The sequence below is a fragment of the Adelges cooleyi genome, unplaced genomic scaffold, assembly GCF_023614345.1.
Source record: "Adelges cooleyi isolate 19-005CV unplaced genomic scaffold, UGA_ACOO_1.1 ACOO_flye_CR_arks_rails_tigmint_CR_PRNA_167, whole genome shotgun sequence".
Lineage (NCBI taxonomy): Eukaryota > Metazoa > Arthropoda > Insecta > Hemiptera > Adelgidae > Adelges > Adelges cooleyi.
The window spans coordinates 2415634-2429206 of NW_026095824.1; the positions used below are offsets into that span (position 1 = coordinate 2415634).

General features: G+C 29.9%; 2 protein-coding genes across 3 annotated transcripts in view; one reads left to right on the forward strand and one right to left on the reverse strand.

Moving 5' to 3' along the window:
• LOC126832898 (V-type proton ATPase 116 kDa subunit a 1-like) overlaps positions 1-5923 on the reverse strand; it is a 43364-nt gene extending 37441 nt beyond the window's left edge. For both annotated transcript variants that reach the window (XM_050563934.1, XM_050563933.1), the window contains exon 1: positions 5438-5923. The gene's annotated coding sequence lies outside the window, so the exon portion shown is untranslated. The remainder of the gene's footprint in view (positions 1-5437) is intronic.
• Positions 5924-6355: 432 nt separating this feature from the next.
• Positions 6356-12895, forward strand: LOC126832895 (putative leucine-rich repeat-containing protein DDB_G0290503). Its single transcript, XM_050563929.1, has 18 exons — positions 6356-6498; positions 6640-7129; positions 7233-7323; positions 8020-8157; positions 8234-8338; positions 8428-8622; positions 8977-9065; positions 9133-9333; positions 9412-9651; positions 9712-9945; positions 10116-10390; positions 10716-10888; positions 10955-11034; positions 11250-11453; positions 11533-11761; positions 11845-12038; positions 12117-12293; positions 12382-12895. Exons 2-18 carry the CDS (start codon positions 6992-6994, stop codon positions 12688-12690), a joined length of 3072 nt encoding a protein of 1023 aa, XP_050419886.1. The 5' UTR covers positions 6356-6498; positions 6640-6991; the 3' UTR covers positions 12691-12895.
• Positions 12896-13573: the final 678 nt, after the last annotated feature.

The following is a 13573-nucleotide window of genomic DNA, read 5'->3' on the forward strand; positions in this document are numbered from 1 at the left end:
TCATAAGAAATCTACGATTGTTATTTTTGAATAGAATTTGAAATAATATATTTTTAAATTTCTGTTATATTATAACTTAACAAAAGTATAGGTAAAACTTAAAAAAAAAAATCATTTACATTTTTTCAAACACTTTTTCGGCTAATAATAAAAATAACTGACTTTAAATAACAATATTTTAAAAAGTCTTCCGCTTTTTATTATTTTGTTCAGAATAATAATGGAGTAGACTAATTTCTGTAGTAACTGATCTAGTGTCACTAAACAAAAAAAAAACGGACAAAAGTGGACTCGTTCCATTTCCAAATAGTATTTTTGATTTCCTAATTTCTTATTATTTTTCGAAATTTTAATAAATTTTTTTCAAATCTCCAAAAAACGTTATTATAAAATATAATAATTATGTGCATTTAATATTTTTGATTGTTACAAACGTATTTCCATAAATATATCATAAAATGCATATATATATTTTTTTATTTTTTTTTATTTTAATACTTGTAATTTACTGCGGTACGTAATACCTATGGGAAAATAAAATACCGTATTTTAACATCACTTAGGCTTGGACACGAGTATTGACCAATTGACAACGGTTATATTACTAGTTATTAACTAAAGTGGATTACCGTGCTGCTCATGCGAATATCCTTAGCTGCTCATTAAACTTCGAGGCCGTCGTCGGATAGGGTTATTTTTCGTCAAAGGGTCAATGACATTTAATTTTTTTTTTTTTTTAAATGCCTATACTAATAAAATAATACAATGTTCGTTGTTGGACTGTCGTTCAATCGTCCCGAACCGGATCACCACTACACGAACCACTTCCTTATACTTACATATATTTTAATCAAAGAGTATTTTTATTATAATTGAGACACGAGTGTGTGGTGTCAAAACGAACGGAGACTGGATAAATGTATTAAAACGCACTGGAGACGACACAAAAGCCAGATCAGAGTTTTATCAACCGGTTTAAAATTACAAAGGCCAATATCCAATAGTCTACGGCGATTAGATATTACTGTTATAGTCTATTGTATAACATAGGTTATTTTATTTTTATCCTGTTTAACCTAATCGTCATCGTGGATAAGAGCACGGATCTAATTAACCTATACAACGCCATTATTGTCATTATTGTATAAAGCATTCGATAATGACAACGACACTATAATTATTACAAGTAACAAATGACAAGTTAAGTCTCTATAATATAATATTATTAATCATAGTAGTAAATACAATAACGATCACAAGCAATTAAAAAAAAATATCTGAGCGCACAGTAGGTATGATGTATTATATACAGCCTATACCGACTAATAAGTACCTGCTTAGATATTAATAGTAAGGCAGGTACGTTACATTGGCTAATTATTCACTCGTGTGGATTTTCTGAAAACTCTGCGGTGGATCACACAGTGCTTAACGGTCGACTACTGCGAATTCCAAATGATAATTAATATTAATTTTGCGATGGAGAGCCAAAACTCGGTAAATTTAATATAATAAGTTTCCAGCACAGCAGTAAAAAAACCGCAAGCATTTCCATACGAACTCACGGTAAAAAACAAGTTACGGCCGAAATAAATAGGTTAAATATTAAAATAATCAACATTTTTTCATTCGCCAGACAAATTTTGTTCAGATATTAATTACCTATTACTTTCTTGAAAAATCAAAAAGTATGGTAATTGAAATGAAAAAAAAAAAAAAATGCTACACACCAAAGATGAGAAGATATATATTTGTCTTAGGTTTAACATAGGACATAGGTAGGATTTCATACCCATGTAGTATAATGATACGAATTCGAAAAAGGTCAGCGTGCTACGATTTTATAACGCTTAATTTTCAATTTTCTCTTAAACTATAAGAGATAGAAAGAGCTTTCCGGCTAAGGGGTTTTGACATTTACTTGGTTTGTAAGCTTATGAATTGTATGTACTATACCTAAAGTGTATTCCATACGAATTTGGAACTAATTAGATTACTTTTAGAAAATGTATAGTACATCATAATTTTAAGTAGAAAAATATGTACTATTTCTCAATTTAGAAGGAGAAGGGATGAATTTTTTTAATTTTGGGCAAACAAAATTAGCTTTAAGGTACGATTTCTGATCCATAGACTTCCCACGTGAAGAAATCGGTTTAAGATCCAAACATAACAATTAAAAAAAACATATTACTGTAAAAACAATACATTCTCAGCTAACGGATTTTGGCCACAACCAAAGGTGCACATTTTGAGAACGCAGTTATGACAAAAGTCCTAATCAGTTATCATTTTACACGTCGAAATTTAATTTTTTTTATATCTAAAAAATTCGACAACTATTGTACACAACTGTGTTCTTCCTATGCCCTCTCGCGGGTTTAATATATATTGCTATTATTATATTAAATGAAACTTGTTAAAACTGCATTTTCGTGTGCGATAATTATTATTACTATACTTACTATAGTAATTTCGCAGTCTAGTAAAAATTTGGCAATTATCGCAAGCCTCGGGGAACGGCCATTATAAGCTATAGACAGGGATGCGACGGGTGGTCTTTGGACTCCAAAGGTGTGGCCAAAAGAATAAATCAAGTAAAAAAAATACTTAAAATTCGCAACTAGAAACGATCGACGAAAATGATAGAAAGGTACCTCTATTTTTTTAATTTTATAATTATAGCTGTAGGTACGGCGGGAAAACTTATAGGTATTGTTATGTAACATTTATGATTTTTTTTTTTTTAATTTTAGTTTAAAAACAATTAACAACATTAAAAAAGTATACCGAACCGGAAAAAAAAGAACACAGGTAATACTAATGATACTGAGCTACCATAAAAAGAACTGTTAAAATCGAACTATCAACATAATATTAATTACCTATACGTGCTTCGGTTTTTTTTTCATTTTTACTAACTACTAAATGAACTACTTGTTTTATCTTCCTCGACATAAACCTTTGACCTACTTTTTTTTGTAGATTACACGTTGTTGCATTGTTGAATTACCCAACGACTTATCGTATTATCATATCATACACTAATAATCATTAAGTGGTATACATATATATTAATATATAATATTATGTTACCAAACGCACTTGTATCTATTCAACACAAATTCAAACAATTATTCACCAAAAAAACGAGCGTGACACGTTAAGTGACGAAAATAATACAACAAAATTGAAATGTTATTATTGTGAATTTTTTGTTTTGTTTTAGGAAAAATGTACTTATTACTTGACACATTTTGAAATAGTTTTTAAACAAAACTGATCAATACTTTTTTTAAAAATAATAAATGCCTAAGTGTAATTTAAATGTATTGTTTTCTAGTGGTAATAAAATAATAATATATTTTTTGTGGATTAAAAGGTACTTTATAAGACCGATTTTTATAAATATAAGTTAATTACTTTTAATTAATTTATGACTAAATTAGATTTGAATAATTTTCAATAGTTGCCAATAAAAAAACCTGAGCTAAAAGGTATTGGAAATTTAAATACATTTTTTATAGATTTCCCCCTCAGTAATTGAGAAAACTAAAAACCACATCAGCCGAGCCGTATCGAAAACTCTTATTTAAAAGCTTAAATAGTCTCATTATTATTATTTAATACAATTTTTTTTTTTAATTAATTAGAATCCGTGACCAATTTTTTTTTAATAAATCAATTTTTTGTTGGTTTAAAATAGCACTAAATCTATTAAGTGATGTAAACCAACAGAAAAGTAAAATAATTTACTGAGTTAGCATTATTTTGTTCTCGTTAAGATATTTTACAGGTTTTGTTGGGCTTTTCAAAGTTCAATGGCAATAATTATTAATGAGGAAAAATGATAACGACTCACGAATAAACAACTGTTGTAATTTTTGATTATAATACCACATCCATGTATATTTTTAACAAATAATTAATTTTTTAATACATAATAATATTTTTATGGTGAAGGTATTATCTTTTAGAACTTAAGTAATGTCCAGAAATTATACGATTAATAAAACTCGTGACTAAATTAAAATGAAAGACATTTCCGACCGGCAGAGGCTATTGTCATCGACAGAAAATGGGCTTTTGGCAAAAATTCAAATTGGACTAGTACCAGAAAAAATCTAAACTAATATTCGTTATATGCCGAGTTCATAATACCATTTACGCATGCCACCAGAATATTAACCTTCTCGATTCCTTTATTTTAGTCGTTAATAATGTTATGTATTTCATAATTTGTAATGATGTAGTGTATTGATCACTTTTTAATATAGCCATTTTCATATAATATGTACAAATATCAGAAAATAAAATAGTCAATACCTAGTGGTATTTTAACTCAATTTGACCTATTACCTATTTTTGGACGACAGATATTATAAATGATATGAATATAATTATATTAATTAGGACTTGATACATTAATGAAAAACAAATTTTGAGTAAGGGCAACAATGCTGGTTGAAGTATCGTCAATACTCCTGATAGTTTTCATTGTTGATTTAAAGGACATCAAACTTATCGATCCAATTTTTTTTAATAAAAGGCCATAACTGTTCTAATAAAAAATAAGAAAAAAAAATTATTGCCTTCAAAATATATCAGTAAAAAAAAACTTTTCTATGCTACACTATTATGGTAAACTTAATATTTAAAAATAAATTAACTAAGTTAAGTTAATAAAACTATGAAAGGCAAATGACTTCAATTTTTTTTTTTTTACTAATTAAGTTGTTAAGAGGAAGTTTTTTAAGAAAATTAAATCATTTAAAATTAAATTATTCACTTCAATATTCTCAACTCATAAATACTAGAAAACATAATTTATAGAAAATAAAAATAAAAATAACAATAACATAAAAATACATTAAAAAATATATAAAAATTATACTAAGTTCTAAATTTCTAAAAATTAGTTTTTAAAAAAAAAGTAGGAAAATAAATAAACGTACATTGAACGTTCCAACCCACTGAGATACTATTTTATGTCGTATAATTAATACTTTAATCTTCATTTTTATTTAATCTAACTAGTCACTGATAGTAATATTACAAAGGTGTATAAACTCATTATTAATACCAATTGAATAATATTTAAAGCAATTAAAACTGCACTATCTAATATTTTTTTTTTTAGAAGTAAATTAACATGCAATTTAAAGTATTAATATTAGAAGAAAAAAAAGCTAGGTATATATTTAAGTTGTAGCAGATTATGTGTAACACTGCCTTTTTTTATTCAACTGATTGAATACTTTACTCGTCTACTAACAATATTTATTATACCTACTGAAATCTATGTTACAATATTTTCAATTAAATTTCCATTTATTGTATTAAATAGTTTTTAAATTGTAATTTGTATAGAATTGAAGATCCTAACGTAGAAGCACTACTAAATACTTGGTATGCTGTAGTAAAGGTTTTTACTTACGGCAGCGGTTCTATATTTTTTGTTTCTTAACTGAAACGTTAACAGCAGCCAGCGCTGATTATTTTTCCTTCACGGTCTAGACCCGGCAGTCAGGTTCGGTTATTTAATTAGTCGAAGCAAAAAACATGTAATTATTAACAAATATTGCTGCAATCGGCTCGAGAAAAAAATTAAAAAAAAACAAAATCATCAAACGGTCATGTTACGGATAGAGATTTCGTGACACCACGGCGGTTTCAGCGAATCTTCCGTCATTACGAAGAGTCGACGATGGAATTATCGGTGCTTTTTAATCGATCGACCGCACGGCGAGTGGACCCGACATGTGTGTAAACTTAAAGAAAAAACTAAGCGTAAACTAATTTGATTTGATGTGAACTAACTAAATAAAATTAAAAAATTAAAAAATAATAACAACACACCTAAAGCGACCGCACAGCGCACGACTTCCCACGCGACGTATGCCGACTTGAAATGAAATGGGAAAATTAAATTCTAAAAACTTTTATCACGGGCTAACAGCTAACGCGGACAGGTTGTGCACATGGCACGACCGAAAGTTCACTCAGACTTTAAACGTGACGATAAGTTCCCGTTTGCGCGCTACGAACGAGCCACGGCAGCTATTGCGGCCGTTCATAACACGGGCACGGCACATTAAATAAACATAAGCGCCAAAAATATTATTAATTGTATTCCAATCACTGAATATTCATAAGTTCAATGATTCCAGCAAACGACCTATTTTATTTTAATTCAAACAAAATTGCTCTTCTTCAAAAGTCTAAACTACAATTTTTATCTTCTTTTTTTTTTTTAATTTCAACGCGGGCAACTTGAACAACTTTTTATCAACGTCCAACACTGATAACGGGCTGCCGCCAAACCTTTACCGGCATGCCTGTTTGGTTTTGCCACGGTCGCAATGACTTTAAAGAGCTTTATTATAATCGTGGTATTACACTATTAAGCGTAGACATGTCATGTTAATTATTATACTTATAGTATGTCAATGCTATTAAGTGTAATTTGTCCATGGAGAATACCGATAATTTCTCAACGTTCGTATAAAAACATTTAACCTACGTTAATTAGTCCTTTTAAATCATTTGTGTTTATTACAACTATTCGTCCAATTTTTTAGTTAACCTATTTTGTAATAAATTATAATAGGTCTATGATTTACAATTTTCTTTTAATAGTTACAGGAACACTGCAATCGAAGAGAGGGAAGAATTCAATAATATTATCAACGTCGAGTGGATCAATTGTGTTTTCCCGCTTTTATTGACCGTGATAAGTGATAACGGTTTAATGACAATATTGATTTCATTGAGATTTATTATAATAAAATATTTACAAATTGCAATTTATAACAGTTCAACACGAGATTTATTTAAAAAATGGAAAACGCGAACAAATTTTTTTACTACTACATTTTGAACGCCGCTGTTAATTATTATAATAGTAATATGTCAACTGTGTAATTTTCTAACGTTTTTACCATTCTCGTCAATTATTATAGTCCTGTTTGTTTTAAATTTCGTCGTAAAAATGGCTATGAACACCTTTGGCCACGACAATCCAGGACAGAGTCTATTCCAAGGTTCTGATCTGGCCTGTATTCAAGTCAATAATGACTTCCAAGACGACGAAGAAGATCACTTGGAAAAAGAAAGACTTCAAGAAGAGGTATATTATTGTTCGATAATTTAAAGCTTTTACAAATTCAGTTATTTGTCACATTATAATAAAAATAATTAAGAATGTATAACTCGAGATACTTTGTTTTTAGCTGAACAAAGAGTTGGACGAAATGTTTAACCGAAGTGGGGCCAATATGAGCGTTATTAGTTCCAGTCGTTGCAGCGATGACTCTGACGATGGTAAATCAAATTATATTAAATGAGTATCTTTAAACAACGTTATACAGGCCTACAGTGTGGTGCCCGATGCTTAATGGCCATTTTTTTACTTACGGTTTTCGGTTATAATTTTACTTGTTGGGCAGTGTGGATTGTTGTAATATGAACGGAAAAGAGATAAATTTGTGAATGATGAGGTCGTTTAGGTTCATTACAGTCGGGCAGTATATCTTATGTTACTTTTATGTTAAAAGTAAATTATATATTTTTATTTGAAAATTATAGTTTCATTTTAAATTTATGTTTTTATGTTGTTGTTTTTTTAATTTTAAAGATTTTAAAAAATAACACAATTAAAGCTCTAATATTATTATCATTATAGTAAAGCTGTTAGTAAATGATTATTGTTTTTGTGGACTTTTATAAAACGTAGTATCATAGCAACAATGAATAACAACAACGTGGTTTTATTATGTTCGAGTGTGTGGTTTTGAGTTGCACCGTGGTTGATATACTCGTAACACATGTTTCGGCATTTTCTCGCTGTCGGTATCAGGTCTCTGCAAGTAAGCCGGCTGTAATTGTCTAAATTACAACCCAACCTTTTATGTACAATGTACAATGGCCAAGTAGCGTGGTAGACAAGCATAAGAGGATGTGAAACTAGAATTTTGATAATTTTAAAGTATATTTATGTGCATAATTGTAATTTTTCAGACCTGGAAAGTAATACAAGCCACAAGAAATCTATTCACAAACCAAATAGGAAAAAAACACTACTCGAATCTAATCCGGCTTATGGTCACTTACGACATAATGTAAACAAAAACTTTCAACCCGATTTCCATAAAGATGGTTGGTATTACATTATTTAATTTTCTATTGATTGAGATTTTAATGCAATAATGCACACTTGGAAACAATTTATTAGGTTCGTTTCCGTCGCCGATACCCCAATACAATCCTCAAGTCAAAGACAAACCCGTAAACTCCACCGAGGTCGCCCACAACGTTAGCAAGCAGTACGTTTACGAAGGTAAAACTAATTGTTCGACATAACAATCGTTATCGTTTAAGTGTATAGTTTTAAATTACACATATAATTTAAAAAAAAATTCTTTCTAGGAATATCGGGCACAAAAAATCACGAAACATTGCACGCTCTTAACGAAATGCGTCGTATAGAAATCGCGAGATTAGAAAAAGATCTATCGGAATATAAAATGCAAGCTGAAATGGAGATCGATAGTCTCAGGAAAAAATTACTTATCACTGAGTCTGAAAGTCAACGCGTTATATTACAGTACCAACATCAATGCGGTAAGAATTAGTTGAAAAACAATTACAAAATATTTTTAGAATATTTATGTAAAAAAATATATTTCTTTCACGTATTGTGACTTTAGTTTCAAAATGGGTAGTGCTCTAAAAAATATCAAAAATATGTTAAACATTTGAAGATTGTGATTAATTTTAAAAAAAATGTTTGCATCGTCAGCAAAGAGCAAAATATTATAACAATTCTAACCTAATAATAATATCATTGATAAATAATTTTAAAAAATGGGTTTGAAAGGATCAGAAGTATAATTTTTAAATTAAGCAAACTGTAATCAATAATAATTAATGAAAAATGAATCTAGCCGAAATGATAAAAGTAAATTTTAACTTTAGAGAATTTAAAAGAACGAGCTCAAAATTTAGAACAGGAGAATTCTAGTTGGAAACAAAAAGTGGAAGTCGCGGAAAAGTCTAACTCTAAGGTTGTTAAATCCATATAATATATTTTATTTCACGCATCGTCGAGTGTTTAATTTTTTGTTTTTTTAGTTGGTCAAGGAAGTGGAAAAAATGCGTTTGAACATAGTCAACCTCGAAGAACAGCTTACAATATTGAATCGTAACAATGGCGGTAAACAATTTGATACCAGCTTTGACGTTGTTATAAACGATTTGAAAAAAAAACACGCACATGAAGTCGATTATTTACAAGAACAATACAAGACTATTTTGGAACAAATGAAAGCCAAAGTATTATACATTATTATTTTTTGTTAAAAATAATATTTTATGGGACAGCGAAATTGTATTATATTAAAATTTTTTTAGGATCACCACTGTTCAATATTGGCCAACGAGTTGAAACAGTTACAGCAAGTACACCACCAGACTATATCGGAAAACAATCGTTTGATTGGCAACCTGACAAAAGACCTGAGCGAGACGCAAATGCAAAACGATAGACTTTGTCGCTCGAACAGTTACGAGGAAGTAGCGCAACTCAACAGTCAACTCATAGAATGCGCCAAGCAAAACCAACAACTCAACAGTACACTGAAGAAATTGACGGTAAATATAGCTTACAGATTCTCTCGATTTATTTTTATATTTTCCAATTTATTTACGTAGGTCGAAAATGAAAAATTGCGTGCGGATTTGAGCGCTTCGCTGGTTGTCGACAAACACGCAGGATCTGGCGATGCGAGCCGATTGGAAGAGGATTACCAGAATAACTTGCGCGTACTGCAAAAACAAAGGGACGAAGTGAAAAAATTAACCGAGCTGTTAACGGCCAAGGACAAGAACATTGCAGAAATGGAGAAAAAACAATTTACTTATCAACATTGTATGGAAAAAATGCAGGTATTAACAAATTAAAAAAAAAAAAACATTGATCGGTCGTGTCCATTGATGGGCGCTATCGATTCAATATTACGGAATCCTTCAGTACAACATGTTGAAAACTGACTATTAGATGTCTATCGACCATTAGTCGGGTGTTTCCAACATTGACGTATCGTGTACATTTTTAGAAAGAACTGGAGAAACACGCTCGTGAAAAAAATCTCTCTGGCGGCGTCCACTCAAATCACGATTGTGAAAACCTTAGAAGTACATTGGAAATGCAACTGGAGGACACCATGTGTAAATTGATCCGCGCTGAAGAAAATATGTCGGCCATGACAAAACAGATGAAGAGCGGCGATAAATTGATGAGCAACAGCGACGTTGACGAATATATGCACTATCATCAGACATCGTTGGAAAACTTATCTAAACAAAAAGACGAAGAGAACAAAAAACTACAGTAAGTAAACAGTTTGCACATTTTTTTAATATATTAAATTTTTTGTAATAAAGACTACAAGACTATACGAAAACATACAGTAATTTATTTATGTGACTATCGGCCCAAAGTAAAACATTTAGGTCAAGAGTGTGACGATTAATATTGTGTGTTATTTGTGTCACACTTAAGACGTACACGACCAATGATGTCTGCGTAAAGGCTGTCAACATAATAGGACATTCTATAGGTTCAGGATGGTGTCGTCTTGTAACAGCACGTCATTACTTGTAATTCAATAATTGTAATAAATAAAAAATAAAAAAAAACTATATTGTTTTTTTAGGAATAGAATGGAAGAATATGTAAAAGAAATTGACGAACTAAAACAAATGTACGTGAAAGTGTGTTCGGAAAAGGAAAATTGTTTGAACGAGAAAGAAAAAATAGAAAGGCGTTTGGACGAATTAAATTGTCAATTCACAACATTAGACAAGCAATATGAATTAGTAGTGAAAGGTAGTTGTTTAATTGAATAGTTAACCATTTAAAACGGTACTGAAAGTCTCCATTGTATTTTTTTAGAAAAAGAAGAAATGGCTATCGCTTTGATCGGTGCCAAAAAAGAGCTGAATCAAAGTCAAGATTCGTCGCAAAAGAGAATGGTAACTTTTTTTGGACCCTCGATTTTATCATTAAAATTATTTTTGCGGCCATATTTTAAAACAAATAAAACTGGATCAGAATAACTCGTCAATCGATCAACGATTGTATTTGAAATTTTTACACCTACGAATATAAACGTTTTTATATTATTTAGTGAAAATGTTGTTTTTTTTTTTTTACATTTTTGTTTTTCTTTAATAACAAGTATTTTTAGTTGGAAAAGGAAATCGAAGAATTGAAAAATGAATTAAAAATGCAAAATTGTCAAAAAGAAATGATCGCTCAGTTTAAAATCGATTTGGCCCAATCGAAAGAAAGAGTTTTGGCCACTGAACAGCGATTGCAAGCCGAATGCAATTCCAAAGTGGCTTCGTACAAAGAGCAGTTGGAATCGTTAAAGAAACATTACGACGAAAGAGTAAATATTTTACACATTATATTTATTAGTTTAATATATTATATATTTTGTTTTAATTGAAATTATTATACAACTTCAGCTAGAGGAATTGAAACTAGCCAAAGAGACTATATCCAAATTCACCGATTCGGACTTACAGAGTTCGGCGAAAGTGGTCGAGGATGAAAATATGATAAAATCAAAGTTATCAGACTACGAACATTTAATAGCCAACGTGGAAAGAAAACATAAACTGTCGACCAACGAAATGGTTTATAAGTACAAGAACGAATTGTACGAATTGGAAATGCGTTACGATCAAAAATTAAGTAAGATGACGTGTAATACTACCTTTTATTTTTAATGACCAAATGGATTTTAATTGTCCTTAATTTTTTTTTTTGTGGGTCAGATGAAGAAAAAATCATGTATGCCAAAAAGATCGAAGAGCTCAAGAGCAAACACGCGGCCGAGTTGAATTCGTTGAGTGTCGCGGCCAAACAAAACGCTACCGAATACGCTAGTCGAGAATTGATTCAAATAGTTGCCGAGCATAAAAAACAGTTTGAAAGAGCTAAAGAATTGTTAGCGTCCAAAACTAAAAACGTAATAAAGAATTTTTTTCCTAAAAAAAATCAAAAATGTTTACAGAGTATAATTAAAAACACTAAAATGTTTCTACAGATAAACGATTTAGAATTGAAATTGGAAGAGGCGGAAAATATCATCGCGATGAAATCAAATGAACTTCGACGCTTGAAAGAAATGCACGGAAATACCGACGAAGCCAATAGTTTACGAGCGCAAATCGAAGAGGAGAGAACAAAGTTTGCCAATATAATGACAAATTGGGCGCAAGAGGTCATTGGAATCCACCATTTTCAGATTATATTTTTCAGAACAATTTCAAACGTTTTTGTTGACTTGAACATTTTTAAACATTTTTTAGATGCGAGAAATGAAAGATCATTTGGCCGTGACGGTGGCAGAGTCGGAAAAACTGCGTAACAAGTACGCCAAAGTCAAACAAGCCGCTTTGGGTTACAAACACGCCAATTTGAAACAACAACACGTTTACAACGAACTGTTGGCCAACTGCGTTCGGTTTCTGGACCAACTCAAAGTGAAAACCGATCAACTTTTAACGCAGAGAGAGACAGAAATACAGGCAGCATTAAACGATTTCGAAAACGAGTGCAAACAAAGACGTACAGTTTTTAGTAGCGATAGTAATAAACTCAGTTTTAATGTTAGTTAATCTTAATAATAATAATGAATATATGTATATAAGTTTTGTATTTAGTATTTTCAAAGAAACATAACTGTGTGAATCTTTTCGTAAATTTGAAAAGATCCAAAAAATAAACGAATAAATGTTTTATACTTTTTATAATTTGTTTTGAATTGTCATTCGAATACTATTTATAGTTAAGCGTAGGCCACCTCAAAAAATAAAAATAAAATTTATCTAAAGAAAACCTGGAAATTAATAGTTAAAATAAATTAAGTTATAAATATATTTTTGTTAAAACTATCAAATAATTTATTATTTTAAATAAAATTGTATGTACTGCAGGTCTCAAATATGTGTGCATAACGTTTAAAACGGAAAATTTCGATCGAATGTAATTTTGTGTTATACTTGCAGTGTTGATGATTTTTATAAACTTAATTCCAAAAAATGTATACTTAAAAATAACTACTGGCCGCTATATGAGTTCTCTGTTTGTTTTTTTTTTTGGTAATAGAGTTTAAGTATCTAAAGGTAATTGGAATTAAAAAAAAAAAAATAACAACGTGTTAAGCGTAATAATTGTAATTATTATTTTTTTAAACCCTGCGATATACAATACGGTTAAACAATACACAGTTAAATACAATCATAGCGTTTTACATATTATAATATTAAGTAATTACCTCTACGAATATTAATCGGTAAAATCGACTAAGACTATATATATTTTTTTAATTTTATTTTATTGAAATTTTAATCAACACTAGAAATTATCATGATAATAATGTAACAATACTGAAGTAGGTACTAATTTTAAGTAGTCTATAGTAACTGAAAAAGTTAATTAATTAAAAGTCATTTAATAAGGAAAAGTTAACTAAAAGGGTTTTTTGATTTTTTTTTTTTT